The 18,946-nt window shown below is 34.6% G+C and overlaps 1 protein-coding gene across 1 annotated transcript in view; it reads left to right on the top strand.

Annotated features, from left to right (window-relative positions):
- LOC141333411 (single-minded homolog 1-like) overlaps window positions 1–11,636 on the top strand; it is an 11,807-nt gene extending 171 nt beyond the window's left edge. The window contains exons 2-10 of the mRNA XM_073838400.1: window positions 203–292; window positions 369–477; window positions 1,632–1,717; window positions 1,791–1,990; window positions 2,073–2,179; window positions 2,294–2,441; window positions 4,672–4,819; window positions 7,052–7,385; window positions 11,104–11,636. Of these exons, the coding sequence (XP_073694501.1) occupies window positions 203–292; window positions 369–477; window positions 1,632–1,717; window positions 1,791–1,990; window positions 2,073–2,179; window positions 2,294–2,441; window positions 4,672–4,819; window positions 7,052–7,385; window positions 11,104–11,636 (1,755 nt within the window). The remainder of the gene's footprint in view (window positions 1–202; window positions 293–368; window positions 478–1,631; window positions 1,718–1,790; window positions 1,991–2,072; window positions 2,180–2,293; window positions 2,442–4,671; window positions 4,820–7,051; window positions 7,386–11,103) is intronic.
- The last annotated feature ends 7,310 nt before the right edge of the window (window positions 11,637–18,946 follow it).

The raw sequence follows: 18,946 nt of genomic DNA, 5'->3' as shown, positions 1-18,946 counted from the left end.
TATTATTATCATTCTCATTATCATTATTGGCTTGTATTCATTCAGAAATATAGCAGGAGATTGTGTAGAGCTAAGCTAATGTTCATTTCCACGCATGTGCTGTTTTGATGTCATTGGAACATGTTTAACGAAGCTTCTTTCCAGATGTTCTTGTCTTTGGCCGGTTTCTGTGATGATCTGTCTGACATTCTGTGATCTGCAGACGTTAGACGGCTTTATATTCGTGGTGGCGGCGGACGGGAAGATCATGTACATCTCAGAGACGGCGTCGGTCCATCTGGGTCTCTCACAGGTGAAGAACTAACTAATATCTGATGTGCTTTTGTGCTCTTCTGCTCCAGTGGAGTTACAGACGTGCTTTCACACAGGTAGAATTGACCGGGAACAGTATTTATGAGTACGTTCATCCGGCCGATCACGACGAGATGGCCGCCGTTCTGACGCCTCAACCCTCCTACCATTCGCACTTCATCCACGGTGAGACGTCTGACACCACACGCAAAAACAACAAACACACGCACATGTTTTCTCATGCATTTCTAATGTAGACTGAAAAAATATTGTAAGTTGTAAATTAAAATGGTGCAATGTTAAAAATGTAATTAGGACTGTTTTTTTTAATTAATTCAAATTCAAATTAAGAACTCTGACACAAAATATAGTAAAAAATAAAATTACTGTACATATACACAAACACACAGTAAAAAATAGATTTTTTTTCACCAAAAATTATAAAAAAAAATCTAAGTATGTTGTACAAGAATTATGTAAATTATTACACAATAAAAATTTTAAATTAAGAACTATGACACAAAATATATAAAACTTACTGCACATATACACACAAACACACAGTAAAAAAAAAAAAAATTATACAATTTTTATACAAATAATTTTTTTCTTTTTTCAAAAATTATTTTTGTTTTTTTCCAAGTCAAAGTTTAAAATCCTACAAATATACAAAATATATAAGTAAAAATTACCCTAATTATTTAATATTTAAATTGTAAGGGAATATTTCAAATAAAATAGGCTCAAATAGTCTTAAATTAAATTAAGAACTATGAAATATAAAATTACTGCACATAAACATTTATTTATTTATTTTTCAAAAATTATTTTAGTTTTTCCAAGTATATATATATGTATACACTATTTTCAGTTTAGTTGGGTTGTAAGGGAACATTTTAAATAAAATGGGCACAAATAGTTTTACATTACATTTTGTACTGTGATACAATATTATATTATAGTATTTTAAAGATTTTTTTATATAGATTAAAATTATTTTGTAGTATGTTGTGCAAGTATTATGCATATTATACAGGGGACTGTTTTAGGCACAAAATATATAAATATAAAGAATAAAATAATATAACAGGAGTATTTTTTTATTTTAAGCTATTTTCATTTTTACAAGAATAATTTTAATCTTTCTTGTTTAAAATTTCACTTAAATTCAGTGTTACTTGCCATTTCTTTGTAATTATTTGTGAAATTTACTATCAATTTCTGAGTTAAATTTTTCAAAGACAATTTAATTAACCTGCAAAACACCAGGTTAATATAACAATAATGTGACTAAACTATCATTATTATCATGCATATGAATGCAATGTTGAATTTTTCAGAGTATGAAGTGGAGCGCTCGTTCTTCTTGAGGATGAAGTGTGTTTTGGCCAAGCGTAACGCCGGACTGACGAGCGGAGGATATAAGGTACGGACACACAGACGGACAGATGCCTCGTCGGCTGACACACACTAACGGAGCCTGACCTTTGACCCCGCAGGTGATCCACTGCAGCGGCTATCTGAAGATCCGGCCGCTGAGTCTGGAGGCGTCTCCGCTGGACGGCTGCTATCAGAACGTGGGTCTGGTGGCGGTGGGACACACATTACCGCCCAGCGCCGTCACCGAGATCAAGCTGCACAGCAACATGTTCATGTTCAGAGCCAGTCTGGATATGAAGCTCATCTTCCTCGACTCCAGGTGAGCGGGAGACAGGTGTGGAGCGGATAAAAATGACTTCTGTAATGTCGATTCCACTGATTCAGAGCTCTGTGCCTTTAAGGGTTTCAGAGCTGACAGGATATGAACCACAGGACCTGATTGAGAAGACCCTGTATCATCACGTGCACAGCTGTGACAGTTTTCACCTGCGCTGCGCTCATCACCTCCGTGAGTCTAAACAATGTTCCACCCTTTCTGACTTTTACAAATGTGATATATATATTGAATATGAATTCATTTAAATTGTTTTGATGATTAATATGTGTGTGTTTGTCTCTGCAGTGCTGGTCAAAGGTCAGGTGACCACTAAATACTACCGTTTCCTGTCCAAACACGGCGGCTGGGTTTGGGTGCAGAGTTACGCCACCATCGTTCACAACAGCCGCTCGTCTCGTCCGCACTGCATCGTCAGCGTCAACTACGTGCTCACGTGAGTCGCACAAAAATACTGTAAAAACAGTAAAATATATTTACAATTTAAAATAGCTGTTTGTTATTTAAATACATTAGATTTGTTTTAAATGATTTAAATTCTTTTGCTCCTCAAAGCTACATTTATTAAATCAAAAATATAGTAAAAACAGTAAAACTGTAAAATATATTTACAATTTAAAATAGCTGTTTGTTATTTAAATATATTTTAAAATGTAATTTATATCTTTGATGCAAAGCTGAATTTCCAGAGTATTATGACTAAGTATATACACTCAAAAGTCAACTCTGGGTCGTAAGATTTCTTTCAATGATTTCTATTTTATTGCTCAGCAATCCTATATTTATTAAATAAAAATTGCAGTAAAATAGTACAACATATTTACAATTTAAAATAGCTGTTTGTTATTTAAATATATTTAAAAATGTAATTCATATCTTTGATGCAACACTGAATTTCCAGACTTTGTGTATACGCTCAAAAGTTTGGGTTGTACAATTTTTTTTAATGATTACTACTCTTATGCTCATCAAGGCTACATTTATTGAATCAAAAATACAGTAAAAACAGTAAAATTGTAAAACATATTTACAATTTAAAATAGCTGTTTGTTATTTAAATATATTTAAAAATTTTATTTATATCTTTGATGCAACACTGAATTTCCAGAATATTATGACTATGTATATACACTCAAAAGTCAACTCTGGGTCGTAAGATTTCTTTCAATGATTTCTGTTTTATTGCTCAGCAATCCTATATTTTTTAAATATAAATACAGTAAAATAGTACAACATATTTACAATTTAAAATAGCTGTTTGTAATTTAAATATATTTAAAAATGTAATTTATATCTTTGATGCAACACTGAATTTCCAGACTATATATATATATATATATACACTCAAATGTTTGGGTCATAAGATTTTTTTTAATGATTTAAATTCTTCTGCTCCTCAAGGCTACATTTATTTAATTAAAAATATAGTAAAAACAGTAAAATTGTAAAATATATTTACAACTTAAAATAGCTGTTTGTTATTTAAATATATTTTAAAATTAGATTTATATCTTTGATATTATTTATATCTTTTGATATAATATGATAAATAGCTCTGGATCACAAGATTTTTTAAATGTTTTCTATTTTATTGCTTAGCAACCCTATATTTTTTAAATAAAAATACAGTAAAATAGTAAAACATACAAATATCTGTTTTTTTATTTAAATATATTTTTAAATTAAATTAATATCTTTGATTCAAAGCTGACTCAAAAGTTTGGGTCATACAGTTTTTTTAATGATTTTTTTTTGCTCCCCAAGGCTACATTTTTTTTAATTAAAAATAAAGTAAAAACAGTAAAACTGTAAAACATATTTACAATTTAAAACAGCTTCTTTGTTTTAAAATGTAATTTATAGCTTTGATGCGAAGCTGTATTTCCAGACGTGTCGTATGCACTACTGTTATGTTTGTTTTCAGTCTTTCGTTTACAGTTGTGTGTCAAACTGAGGTCGTCTGAAACAGTAAATATTCAGTACAATCTCACCGCTGTCAGAAATGATGAATACCTGCGGCTCAGAACACAAGCATACGGCGTTCAGGCGTCTCAGGTGTGATTTTCATGATAAGAGCAGGATAAAGGCTGTTTGCGGTGTGTCTCGGTGAGTTCAGTAGTTCAGACGTCTGCGGGTCAGAGGAGACGAACACGAAACCACAGCTGTGAAATCACACCGACACGTTTCACAAGCTGTCCTTTGAGTCACACGACTCGGGTTCAACAGCGGCGATCGCTCTACAAACTGATTAACCCTCCTGTCGCATTAAAACAACACTTCTGACTCACTGAAACACTCCCAACTTTGTATTTGTCAACTAAAGCTACACTGAGTGAGTGTTGTGTGAGTAACTAAAATCATGAGTCTGACGCTTAGAAAACATAGCAATCCATGTCTGACCCGAGTTTGGTGATTGTAGCTTTAAAGCTGTAGGAGGAGATCCAGTGTAAATGTAGGCTCAGAAGAAAAAGAAGTAGTTGAAATAGTAGATCAGTGGATTTGCTTTCTCAAACCAACCTAAAAATCAAGAAAGGTGTTAGATCTTAAAAAATGACCTGAATGCATTATGAGAGTAAACTACAGCAGTGAATGTGGTGCCTATACAGCATATTTACTGTAATAATCTGAAGATGATGATGATGATGATGATGATGATGTGTGTTCAGGGACACGGAGTATAAAGGCATGGCCCTGTCTCTGGATCAGCTGAACCCCAGCAAACCCGCGTTTCCATACGCAAACCACCACGAGCCGGAGGACAAAACCCCAGCGGCAAACAGCAGGAGGAAGATCCTGGTTTCTCCATACTCACAGGTGCCACACATATAGTGTACTTTTATCATTAGGATATTAAGTAAAGGTCATGTTCCATGAAGATATTTAGTAAATTTCCTACTGTAAATATATCAGAACTTTATTTTTTATTAGTAATATGCATTGCTAAGAACTTCATTTGGACAACTTTAAAGGCGATTTTCTCAATATTTAGATTTTTTTGCACCCTCAGATTCCAGATTTTCAAATAGTTGTATCTCAGCCAAATATTGTCCTCTCCTAACAAACCATACATCAGTGTTCATTTTTTATAGACAAAATGTTTAATTATGGATGTCCAGATAAATAATGAAAATAAGTAGTTCTGAGAGAAAATATAAAAAAACTAGATTAAAAAGTTTGTCAAGATAAACTTTGACTTGTGAAATCCTAGCTTGGAAATGTAAAGCAGCTGTGAAAGCTTGAAGTTTTTAACCTTATATAGATAGATTAAATGATTAGCATGTTGCTAGCGTGATTAGAATGTAGTTAGCATGATTCTAACATTTTTCTAACATGTTTAGTATGTTTCTAACATGATTAGCAAGTTACTAGCATGTCATTAGCATGTTTTGAGCACAATAAGCAAGTTGCTAGCATGTTTCCAGCATGTTTCTAGAATGATTAGCAATTTGCTAACATGTTTCTATGCTAATTAGCAAGTTGCTAGCATGATTCCAGCCTGTTTCTAACGTTTCTAACATGATTAGCAAATTGCTAGCATGTTTCTAACATGTTTCTAGCCTGACTAGCAAGTTGTTAGCATGTTTTTATCATGATAAGCAGGTTTCTAGCATGTTTCTAACATGATTAGCAAGTTGCTAGCATGTTTCCAGCCTGTTTCTAACGTTTCTAACATGATTAGCAAATTGCTAGCATGTTTCTAACATGTTTCTAGCCTGACTAGCAAGTTGTTAGCATGTTTTTATCATGATAAGCAGGTTTCTAGCATGTTTCTAACATGATTAGCAAGTTGCTAGCATGTTTCCAGCATGTTTCTAGAATGATTAGCAATTTGCTAACATGTTTCTAGGCTGATAAACAAGTTTCTAGCATGTTTCCAGCCTGTTTCTAACGTTTCTAACATGATTAGCAAATTGCTAGCATGTTTCTAGCCTGACTAGCAAGTTGCTAGCATGTTTCTATCATGATAAGCAGGTTTCTAGCATGTTTCTAACATGATTAGCAAGTTGCTAGCATGTTTCCAGCATGTTTCTAGAATGATTAGCAATTTGCTAACATGTTTCTATGCTAATTAACAAGTTGCTAGCATGTTTCCAGCCTGTTTCTAACGTTTCTAACATGGTTAGCAAATTGCTGGCATGTTTCTAACATGTTTCTAGCCTGACTAGCAAGTTGTTAGCATGTTTTTATCATGATAAGCAGGTTTCTAGCATGTTTCTAACATAATTAGCAAGTTGCTAGCATGTTTCCAGCATGTTTCTAGAATGATTAGCAATTTGCTAACATGTTTCTAGGCTGATAAACAAGTTTCTAGCATGTTTCCAGCCTGTTTCTAACGTTTCTAACATGATTAGCAAATTGCTAGCATGTTTCTAGCCTGACTAGCAAGTGGCTATCATGTTTCCAACATGTTTCTAATGTTTCTAACATGATCAGCAAATTGTTAGCATGTTTCTAGCATGATTAGTAAGTTACTAGCATGATATTAGCATGACTGGGAAGTTACTAGGATGTTTCTAGCATGATTAACATGTTGCTAGCATGACTATCAAGTTACTAGCATGATTGTAGTTGCTAGGCTAGGCTAGATAGTTAAATAGATGATGAATATTAGATCAAATGGAAGTTTGAATGGATTAGAAATAGTTGATAGAAGTGAGATTTAGTCTCAAGGGATTGTGGGAGTTTAAATTTGAATTTTGACAGTTGGAGTTTGAATAGTGTTGATCATTTGAACATTCCCTCAATGTAAGTCTATGGGGTTTTCACCAGTTTTAATCGTCATTTTTAGGAAAACCATAAGTTTGATCAGTTAGAAAAGATAGAGCACACACACACACACACACACACACACACACACACACACAGAAAGAACAATATATAAAACTTTGGCAACACTTTACCATGCACTTTATCTCATGCATTTTTATTTCATGAAAAAAAGAGCAAAAATAATGATTAACTTAAGACAACATGAAATCCATGCTGTATTTTTCTCGAGTGTGTTTTTCAATGTTTTCTCTCCTCACTTCCTGTTCCGTTTATCAGCAGTTTTCGTCCTTCCAGCCGGAGCGCTCAGACTCCGACCGCGACAGCCAATGGGGCGGCAGCCCTCTGACAGACTCCGCCTCCCCGCAGCGTCTGGATCACAGCGAGGCGTCAGAAGCGGCGTGCGGCTCGCTGTGTTACGCTCTCTCTCAGAGCGACGCCATGCACAGCTGTGTTCAAACACACACACATCTGAGCGATCAGAGCGGACGCTACGTCCTGGGGGTCAGCGGGAGAGAGGGATGGTGGGACGCCACACGAACCGTCCCACCGCTCACTAAAGCAGCTCAACACAACGGAGGACAGTTTGACAGCAGAACGTATCACGCTCACGGTCAGTCACATGACCCTTCAGAAATTATTCTGATTTGCTGCTAATTTCTGAGTATTATTGATGTTGAAAACAGTTTGAAACTGTGATATACAGCCATTTATACATTTGGCATAATTAAGATTTGTCCATGTTTCTGAAAGAGTCTCTTCTGCTCAGCAAAGCTGCGTTCATTTGAAAGAAATACAGTAAAAATGTGAAATATTATTGTCATTTAAAATAACTGTGTTCTATGTGAATACCTGTTAAAATGTAATGTATTTCTGTGATGGGCAGCTGAATTTTCAGCATCATTACTGCAGTCTTTAGTCACATGATCCTTCACAAATCATTCTAATGTGCTGATTTTTGTTTATTTTTATAAAACATCATGCCAACATCATGCTAGCAACATTCTAATCATGCTAGTAACATGCTAGTAACAGGCTAATCATGCTAGAAACATGCTAACAACATGCTAATCATGCTAACAACATGCTAATTAGGTTAGAAACATGTTAACAACATGCTAACAACATGCTAATCATGTTAACAACATGCTAATTAGGTTAGAAACATGTTAACAATATGCTAACAACATGCTAATCATGTTAACAACATGCTAATTAGGTTAGAAACATGTTAACAACATGCTAACAACATGCTAATCATGCTAACAACATGCTAATCATGTTAACAACATGCTAATTAGGTTAGAAACATGTTAACAACATGCTAACAACATACTAATCAGGCTAACAACATGCTAATTAGGTTAGGAACATGCTAACAACATGCTAATCAGGCTAACAACATGCTAATTAGGTTAGAAACATGTTAACAACATGCTAATCATGCTAACAACATGCTAATTAGGTTAGAAACATGTTAACAACATGCTAATCATGCTAACAACATGCTAATTAGGTTAGAAACATGTTAACAACATGTTAACAACATGCTAATCAGGCTAACAACATGCTAATTAGGTTAGAAACATGTTAACAACATGCTAACAACATGCTAATCATGCTAACAACATGCTAATCAGGCTAGAAACATGTTAACAACATGCTAATCAGGCTAGTAATGCTAACATCACGCTAGCAACATTCTAATCATGCTAGCTACATGTTAGTAACATGTTAATCATGTGAGAAACATGCAAGAAACATGCTAATCATGCTAGAAACTTGCTAGCAACATGCTAGTAACTTGTCAATCATGTTAGCTACATGCTAGTAACATGCTAAATAAATTAAAAACATGCTAGCAACACGTTAGTAACTTGTTAATTATGCTAGCTACATGCTAGGAAAATGCTAAATAAGAAACATGCTAGCAACTTGTTAATCATGCTAGTTACATGCTAGTAACATGCTAAATAAGTAAAAAACATGCTAGCAACACGCTATTGACATGTTAATTATGTTACAAATATGCTAGAAATATGCTTATCATGCTAGAAACATGCTACCAAAATGCTAGTAACTTGTTAATTATGCTAGCTACATGCTAGTAACATGCAAAATAAGTTAAAAACATGCTAGTAACTTGTTAATTATGCTAGCTACATGCTAGTAACATGCTAAATAAGTTAAAAACATGCTAGTAACTTGTTAATTATGCTAGCTACATGCTAGTAACATGCAAAATAAGTTAAAAACATGCTAGTAACTTGTTAATTATGCTAGCTACATGCTAGTAACATGCAAAATAAGTTAAAAACATGCTAGTAACTTGTTAATTATGCTAGCTACATGCTAGTAACATGTTAAATAAGTAAAAAACATGCTAGCAACACGCTATTGACATGTTAATTATGTTACAAATATGCTAGAAATATGCTTATCATGCTAGAAACATGCTACCAAAATGCTAGTAACTTGTTAATTATGCTAGCTACATGCTAGTAACATGCAAAATAAGTTAAAAACATGCTAGTAACTTGTTAATTATGCTAGCTACATGCTAGTAACATGCTAAATAAGTTAGAAACATGCTAGTAACATGTTAATCATGCTAGCTACATGCTAGTAACATGCTAAATAAGTTAAAAACATGCTAGTAACTTGCTAAATAAGTTAGAAACATGCTAGTAACTTGCTAAATAAGTTAGAAACATGCTAGTAACTTGTTAATCATGCTAGCTACATGCTAGTAACTTGCTAAATAAGTTAGAAACATGCTAGTAACTTGTTAATCATGCTAGCTACATGCTAGTAACATGCATAATAAATTACAAACATGCTAGTAACTTGCTAAATAAGTTAGAAACATGCTAGTAACTTGTTAATCATGCTAGCTACATGTTAGTAACATGCTAAATAAGTTAGAAACATGCTAGTAGCATGCTAAATAAGTTAGAAACATGCTAGTAACTTGTTAATCATGCTAGCTACATGTTAGTAACATGCTAAATAAGTTAGAAACATGCTAGTAGCATGCTAAATAAGTTAGAAACATGCTAGTAACTTGCTAAATAAGTTAGAAACATGCTAGTAACTTGTTAAATAAGTTAGAAACATGCTAGTAACTGGCTAAATAAGTTAGAAACATGCTAGTAACTTGTTAATCATGCTAGCTACATGCTAGTAACATGCAAAATAAGTTAGAAACATGCTAGTAACTTGTTAATCATGCTAGCTACATGCTAGTAACATGCAAAATAAGTTAGAAACATGCTAGTAACTTGCTAAATAAGTTAGAAACATGCTAGTAACTTGTTAATCATGCTAGCTACATGCTAGTAACATGCAAAATAAGTTAGAAACATGCTAGTAACTTGTTAATCATGCTAGCTACATGCTAGTAACATGCCAAATAAGTTAGAAACATGCTAGTAACTTGCTAAATAAGTTAGAAACATGCTAGTAACTTGCTAAATAAGTTAGAAACATGCTAGTAACTTGTTAATCATGCTAGCTACATGCTAGTAACATGCAAAATAAGTTAGAAACATGCTAGTAACTTGTTAATCATGCTAGCTACATGCTAGTAACATGCAAAATAAGTTAGAAACATGCTAGTAACTTGTTAATCATGCTAGCTACATGCTAGTAACATGCAAAATAAGTTAGAAACATGCTAGTAACTTGCTAATCATGCTAGCTACATGCTAAAACATCTATCCATTTATCCATCCATTCATCTGACAGACTGTATTGCCTTCAAAACATTTAAGCTTGAAGCTTAATTTTTTTTTTACAAATATATTATTTATTTACAAAGCATTAAAAGTCTTACTGATCCCAAACTTTTGAGCAGCAGTGTATATAAATAACTTCACTCACACTTTTGATCATTTTAATCTATCCTTGATGAATAAAACTATTAATTGCTTTAAAAAAAACAACAACAACAAAAATCTTACTGGTGCATCAACATGACTGTATTAACTTTAATACATTCTTATTGTGAAAATCAAAAATAATTCTTATCTTTAATCAAAACAACTTACTTAGTTAATAAAATTAAAATGTTTAAATGTTTTGGGCTGATGTCACATAGGCCAGTTGTTAATTACTAGACAAAGTAAGTAAGTGTTCATATTCATAATTAAGCATGTTTTTCACAGCCTTAATTGTAAACAATTATTAAATGCACCTTAAAAATCATGCGGATAATAGACTAATATATATATATAAATAAACATCTAAATATAAACACAAACAAGTTCATAATGAGTCGTGAGGGAGTTTGAGCACGAGCATAACGCTGTTAAATTAAATCTCATTGGCAGCTCATTGGGACGACGAGCGCACGGACGCTTCTCCAGGCTCCTCGGGCGATTCCGAAAACAGTTGTCATGACAACAGGGCATTTCACGTGAGCCCGCGGGAGTCCCAAAGCCTGATGGGAGGCAGAGAGGAGCCCATTAAGGTGGAGGACGGCCGCATGAGCGATTACTTCTCCTCCGTCTGCCGTGGGCCTCCAGGCCGACTCATCCTGCACAGAGACGACAATGACGGGAGTCCGGCCTCGCTGTCCGGTCTGAGCAGCCCCGGGTCGGACAGACTGTCCCGTCGGCCCCCGTCGGTCTCGCCGCACCTCCAGACCCAGGGCAGCCCGCTGCTGTTCTCCACCCAGGAAAGAGAAGCCGTGGACGGGCACACGCGCTCCCTGAGGCCCCTCGCCGGATGCAGCCTGGAGCCGCTCAACGGCCCACAAAACCTGCGCGGGTTTCCCGCTCATTATGACGTGAACGCGCACGTGCACTTTCAGACCGGCGCCGCGCACAACGGCACATCCGTCATCATCACCAACGGCAGCTGACCGGAAAAACACCCGCTGCTTTATGAACAGAGAAAATCATGCAAACACTGAAAAAAAAAAAATGGAAAAATGACAGCGTTCTTTATACAAGTACCATCAAGAACAACACAAACAGAGGAAGAAATTATATTTTGCATGAAGAATATACTTTTTTTGTTTTTGCACTGTGGCATTATTTAAGAATCGTTACTTTCATTGCCCAAAAAAAAGGCTTATCTTAAGCATTTTTGTCTCGTTTCTAGTCAAAATATGTAAAAATCCTTAAATGAACTCATGTAGTCCCACCGAAGGTTTTCATTTTAAAAGCACCAAACACTTTACTGACTGATGTTTCAGTGCATTTCCTGCAAACATGGAACACAATAATAAAGGGTGTGCAGTTTCACATGTTTAGTGCAAATTGTCACGTGACCAGAGCAGTTTATTTCCTGTTTGCACCTTGAGATGATGAAGGTTGCATCAAAGCTCCAAAACATAAGGCTAGTAAAGTATGTTAACAAAGATATGAGCAAGATTTCTGGTACACATTATCTCTAAGGTGTGTAATATTAATATATAAAAATACATATATATTGAGTTTTGTTGAGTGTGGTCATAGGAGGAGTAAACATGTTGTTCTCGATGGGATAACAGTCAACTTAGGTCTACAATATAAATCCAATGCAGTTGTTAGTAAAGATTGTGCTAAAACTTGCAATGACAAAATATTGCACTAAATCAAAAGCTCAAATGTTACAAATTAGTATCAATATTGATGTTGCAATACTGCTAGCACTAATATTACAATTTGATGATATATGTTACAATAAAGTAACAATTTTGAAATATGTTGAGGATTATATTTTGTTGTATTTTATCTCAGTATTGCTTTCAACGTTGTAGAAGGGTTTTTTATGCATAATAATGACCCAAACAGTTGAAAATAGCTGGGCTAAGATATATAACCAATTTTATGACTGCAGAAATTTGTACATTCAGTATACACATTATCCCACCGCTCACAATTTTGACCAACTATAAAAATGTCAAATTTTTCTCACTTTTCCAAAAATTCCAAAAATAATTATTGATAATTTCAAAGGGTTACTAATGACACATGATTTGGATATTTTCATGTCTGAGAAAAAGATGCATTTACTAAATAAGCAAAACCACATAAGATATTTAATCTTATTTCCAAGGATAAAAAACGAAATTAAGTTACTTTTGCTTAAAACAAGATTAAATATCTTATGTGATTTTGCTTGTCTAGTAAATGCATGTTAATTTAAAAATGTTTAGATATTTTGACTAGAAACGAGATAAAAATACTAAGAAAGATAAGCCTTTTTTGCAGTATTACAGCGTTGGTTGTACTGCTTTTTAATTTGTTGATTTAATTTGATTTACAGTAGAAGAAAAATGAAGAATGCATGAAGGCACTTGACGTTTTTGTTTGCACTGTGGCATTAATCATCACGTCAGTTCACCCCATATCATTGTTTTAATGCAAAATCAGTTCAATTTTGCATTATTTACAGATTTACACAATGTAGTTGTATTGCTTTTAATTTGATAACTGAAATAAAATCTATTACAGCAATCTAAAGTGAATAATAAGATCTTGAAAAAAGGATTAAAAATTAGGAATGCATGAAGAAAATGAAGTTTTTTGTTGCTCTGACATTATTTCAGTCACTTCGCCCCAGTTCTCATTATTTTAATACAAAATTATTTATATTTTGCAGTATTTACACCATAATTACATCAGTTGTACTGCCTTTAATTTGTTGAGTTTAATTGAAAAATTGAAAGTGTATTATTTATAGTATATCATGAGAGCTGTGATAAAAAGAAGAATGCACAATGAAAATTACGTTTTATGTTTGCCCTGAGAATTTTTATGTTAATTAAGAACATTTTCACCTTGCATATCATTTTAATGCAAAAAGTAGTATTCAGGGATTGTAGTTGCATTGGTTGCACTGACTTTAATTTGTTCATTTTAATTAAAAACAAATCTATTATTTACAGTAATCTGATGAAAATCATATAAGATAAAATAATAAACACTTTTTTTTGCGTTAGTGTATGACATTATTTTCATGTCAGTTCAACCCAGTTCTCATTGGTTTCATCCAAAATCAATTATATTTACATATTATAATTGCATTGGTTTTATTGACTTGATTGAAAATATGTATGTATTGTTTACAATAATCTAAAAAAAAAGAGAACTGCAAAAAAATGCATTTTTTGGGTTCACCCCAAATCTCATTATTCTGATGAAAAAATCAATTGTATTTTGATCATAGATCATAGTTGCATTGGTTGCACCAACTGTGTTGATTTCAATTTAAAAAGTGTCAAGAGATATCCAGTTGCATTACAGTAATCAGAACTTGATTGTTATAAAATAATCAGCTTCATTTTCTTTATGCAGAATATAATTTCTTGCAATTTGAGAAAAATAATTTCCCTGCGGTTTTCATCAAATTCACCCGTGAAATGATCAACGCTGTCAATTAAAATGAAATGGAATTTTATATACAGTCAATTTAATAAATGCAAAAATGTGTGTTTTTTGGGGGTGTTTAGAAGTATTTTCAGTCATTCTGGTCTGTGAAGAGAGTTTTTTGTAAAACAGATTCGTATGAAAAGGTTGACATCAGGCTGCGTCTGTGCTCTGTGGTTTTTTGCATGTGTGCAGATTTAACCCATGCATTTTACATGTCTATTTTTCAACCGAAGCCTGTTCTGCTTCTCCAGGATAAAGTCATGCTGCTGTTTCTGTCAAAAAATCATCTGAGGTGAGTATCAGAAATTACAGCTGTCTGACATCACACCCAGATGTTCAACATATTGGAGCATCACTGACTCTGTGTGTGTGTGTGTGTGTGTGTGTGTGTGTGCACCTGGTATTCATCACGTTATGGGGACCAAATGTCCCCACAAGGATAGGAATACCAGTAGATTTTGACCTTGTGGGGACATTTCTCAGGTCCCCATGAGGAAACAGGCTTATAAATCATGCACAATGAGTTTTTTTGAGGAAGTAAAAGTTTGCACAATCTCCTGTGAGGGCTAGGTTTAGGTGTAGGGTAGGGTTAGGGCGATAGAAAATACGGTTTGTACAGTATGAAAACCATTACGCCTATGGAATGTCCCCATAAAACATGTAAACCAGTGTGTGTGTGTGTGTGTGTGTGTGTGTGTGTTACAAAACACCCAACACCTTAGCGAGCACTAACACCACCCCAGAGATGTGTCAGTGTGTTTTGTATTGACAAGCCTCACATATTTAGTATAGACTTGTTCAAACATTCAACATTACATCATTATAGTCAATATCCAATCGGCTCGCTCTGTCCCTGACATGCTCCGCCCCTTGGTCTCTGTCTGTCTACCCTTAACCCCCGGTGGGTTTCCATCTCGCGTGTGTGTTGTGAGTCAGTAAGCGTACTAATGTATTCCAGCTCAGCTCCGTCTCATGGGAAGATTAATAACTAATTACTACAGGTCACTCAAGCAGATGGGCCTCCTGTGTGTGTGTGTGTGTGTGTGTGTGTGAGAGAGAGAGAGAGAGAGAGAGAGAGAGAGAGAGAGAGTGTGTGTGTGTGTGTGTGTGTGTGAGAGAGAGAGAGAGAGAGAGAGAGAGTGTGTGTGTGTGTGTGTGTGTGTGTGTGTGTGTGTGTGTGAGAGAGAGAGAGAGAGAGAGAGTGTGTGTGTGTGTGTGTGTGTGTGTGTGTGAGAGAGAGAGAGAGAGAGAGAGAGAGAGAGAGAGAGAGAGAGTGTGTGTGTGTGTGTGTGTGTGAGAGAGAGAGAGAGAGAGAGAGAGAGAGAGAGAGTGTGTGTGTGTGTGTGTGTGTGTGTGTGTGTGTGTGTGTGTGTGTGTGTGTGTGTGTGTGTACAGACAGTCGTTGCTCTTAAAACTGTCATGTATTCACGAGTCCCATCTGAGATGTTTCACCATGTGCAGGATTCTGCATTAAATGCTGCAGAGCTGTGAGCAACAGATGCACAACACACACAAACACTTACTCTCTCTCTCTCTCTCTCTCTCACACACACACACACACACACAGAGAGAGAGAGAGATGTAATAGTGTTGCAGCTCTTATGAAAAGTGTTTCTGTTCAACTCAAAGCAGGGCTGCACTCACAAAACATTCTTAAAGGGACAGTTCACCCAAAAACTAAAATTCATTTACTGTCCCACACCTATGTGAATTTCTGTTGAACACAAAATATTTTTTGAAGAATATTAGTGTCCACTGAGTTCCATAGTATTTTTTCATACTTTAAAATATATTTCGTGTTCAACAGAAAAAAGAAACTTAACTTGAGGGTGAGTAAATTATAAATATAATTATTTTTCATTTTTGGGTGCACTTTAAGAAATTAAAAATATTCAAACTAAAGAATAAATGTAAGAATATTTTGTACTCCCAAATATGTTCTTTATCTTTTTTCTTTGAGATTGTTCTGAAGGTCATGTTGTAAATGTTGTAAAAATATAAAAAAATAACCTCAAACACGGCAAATGATTTTCTTACCTAGATTTTTGTCTTGTTTCCAGCCAAAATATCAAAAAATTCTTAAATCAAGAAGAATTTTCTAGACAAGTACAAATTTTCAGAAAAAACAAGTCAAAATTAAATGCAAGAAAAACAATTAAAATCATCTGCCAATAGGATAAAAAAAAATCAGTTTGAAATAAGATTTTTTTTGCTTACCCCATTGGCAGATTATCTTTTTCTAAGCAAAAACTTTTGACTTGTTTTTTTTTTTTTTTTCTTAAAAAAAGAAAATAATTTTTACTTGTCTAGAAAATCCTTATTGATTTAAGAATTTTTAGATATTTTGCCTGGAAACAAGAAAAGTAAGAAAAGCATTTTATTTATTTATTTATTTATTTATTTTTTGCAGTGAACTTGCCTTAAATCCCCAAAAATAAGATTGATTAATTGTGTTGTTTTAAATATTAATATTAGAACAAAACACTAGCTACATTACAATACATATGTGACCCTAAACCACAAAACCAGTCATAAGGGTTACTTTTTTTTAAATTAGAATATGTATGGTTTGTTAGAATAGGACAATTTTTGGTTTAGATACAGATTTGAAAATCTGCAATCTGAGGGTGCAAAAAAAAATGTAATATTGAGAAAATCGCCTTTAAAATTGTCCAAATGAAGTTCTTAGTAATGCATATTACTAATCAAAAATTAAGTTTTTATATATTTTTTATAAAATATCTTCATGGAACATGATCTTTACTTGATATCCTATTGATTTTTGGCACCCATACAATGTAATATTGGCTATTGCTACAAATATAGCCGTGCTACTGAAGACTGGTTCTGTGCTCCAGGGTCACATATTATCATTAGTAAGGATGTGCACAAGTTCTCTGAATTTGATAAACTGGTCCTCAACAACCACTGCAGACAGTCAGAACATAAATACCAATGCCTGTGTGTGTTATACAGTATACAATTGTAGGGGTCCAAATTATGCCAAAAATCATTAGGATATTAAGATTATGTTCCATGAAGATATTTGGTAAATTTCCTATCATAAATATATCAAAACTCAATTTTTGATTAGTAATATGCATTGATAAGAACATCATTTGAACAACTTTAAAGGAAATTGTCTCATTATTTAGATTTTTTGCACCCTCAGATTTCATTTTTTTCTCAGCCAAATATTGGATAACAAACCATACATAAATCAGTCAATGGAAAGCTTATTTATTCAGCTTTCAGATGATGTATGAATGTCAATTTAAAAAAAAAAGAAGACTTTTATGACTGGTTTTGTGGTCCAGGGTCACATTAGTGTTATAAAACATCAGACTCAATGTGCTTTTTGCTCTGTATAAAGTCATAAATAATTCAGATTTTTTTATTTCCTTTTAAACAGGTTTGTCTCTCGTCTCTCACACAGTGATGCAAATGTATGTGTGTGTGTGTGTGTGTGTGTGTGTGTGTGTGTGTGTCAGGAAGTGATGCGGATGCTGGATGGGAATCCAACAGCTCAATATCTAATTGAGACATTCCATGAGTGCAGAGCAGAACGATGCATCTGATGAACATTAACCACATCTCCATGCCTGTGTGTCTGTGAACACCCACCTGATGCTTTATTCTCACTTTAACAGATAAACTTGTGTGTGTGTGTGTGTGTGTGTGTGTGTGTGTGTGTGTGTGTGTGTGTGTGTGTGTGTGTGTGCGAGTGTGTGTGTGTGTGTGTGTGTGTGTGTGTGTGTGTGTGTGTGTGTGTGTGTGTGTGTGTGTGTGTGTGTGTGAGTGTGTGTGTGTGTGTGTGTGTGTGTGTGTGTGTGTGTGTGTGTGTGTGTGTGTGTGTGTGTGTGTGTGTGTGAGTGTGTGTGTGTGTGTGTGTGTGTGTGTGTGTGTGTGTGTGTGTGTGTGTGTGTGTGTGTGTGTGTGTGTGTGTGTGTGTGTGTGTGTGTGTGTGTTGCTGCCCCCCCGGCCTGTTTGATTTATGAGCTTTCTGTGTTTTCTGGAAGCTTCAACCTACAGCTGCAGTTCAGATGGTGAGGAACCGAACACACACACACACACACACACACACACACACACACACAGATGAGCTTGTGTTGCTGTAGTGTTGTGGGGGTCTGATGGGTGTTTCTGATTCCTCGTTTTAGTGGCCGTTTTGAAACAGACCATTAACCCTCCGCAGCCCTGTCAAAGTTCAGCCGTCAGACAGAAAGACTGATGTGTGATCCATTCACTCAGATAAAGTGTGTGTTTATGCTGCTTTACTTTAGTCTGATGATCATTTTATTAAATTAAAAATACAATTAACCATATAGCCAGCTAACAAATATGTGACCACAAAACCAGTCATAAGGGTCAATGTTTTTTAAAACTGAGATCTGGAATCTGAGGGTGCAAAAAAATCTAAATATTGAGAAAATCGCCTTTAAAGTTGTCCAAATGAAGTTCTTAGCAATGCATATTACTAATCAAAAATTAGGTTTTGAAATATTTATGGTAGGAAATTCTGTCTTCATGGAACATGATCTTTACTTAATATCCTAATGATGTTTGGCATTAAAGAACAATTGGTCATTTTGACCCATACAATTCTTTTTGTCATTGCTACAAATATACTAATTAAGACAAGACTTAAGGTTTTGTGCTCCAGAGTCACATATGTGTCCTAAGAATGTTTTACTAACATAAAAATGCTATTTCAGAATGTTCTCTGAAACATTTTCGTCATTTATTTTGGTTATGCAAAGGTTACGGTAATGTTTAATTTTTTACAAACATTGTGGGAATGTTACTTTCGAGT

The sequence above is a fragment of the Garra rufa genome, chromosome 4, assembly GCF_049309525.1.
Source record: "Garra rufa chromosome 4, GarRuf1.0, whole genome shotgun sequence".
Lineage (NCBI taxonomy): Eukaryota > Metazoa > Chordata > Actinopteri > Cypriniformes > Cyprinidae > Garra > Garra rufa.
The sequence above is the reverse complement of the archived record's forward strand: the minus strand, read 5'-3'. Positions and strand labels throughout refer to the sequence as shown.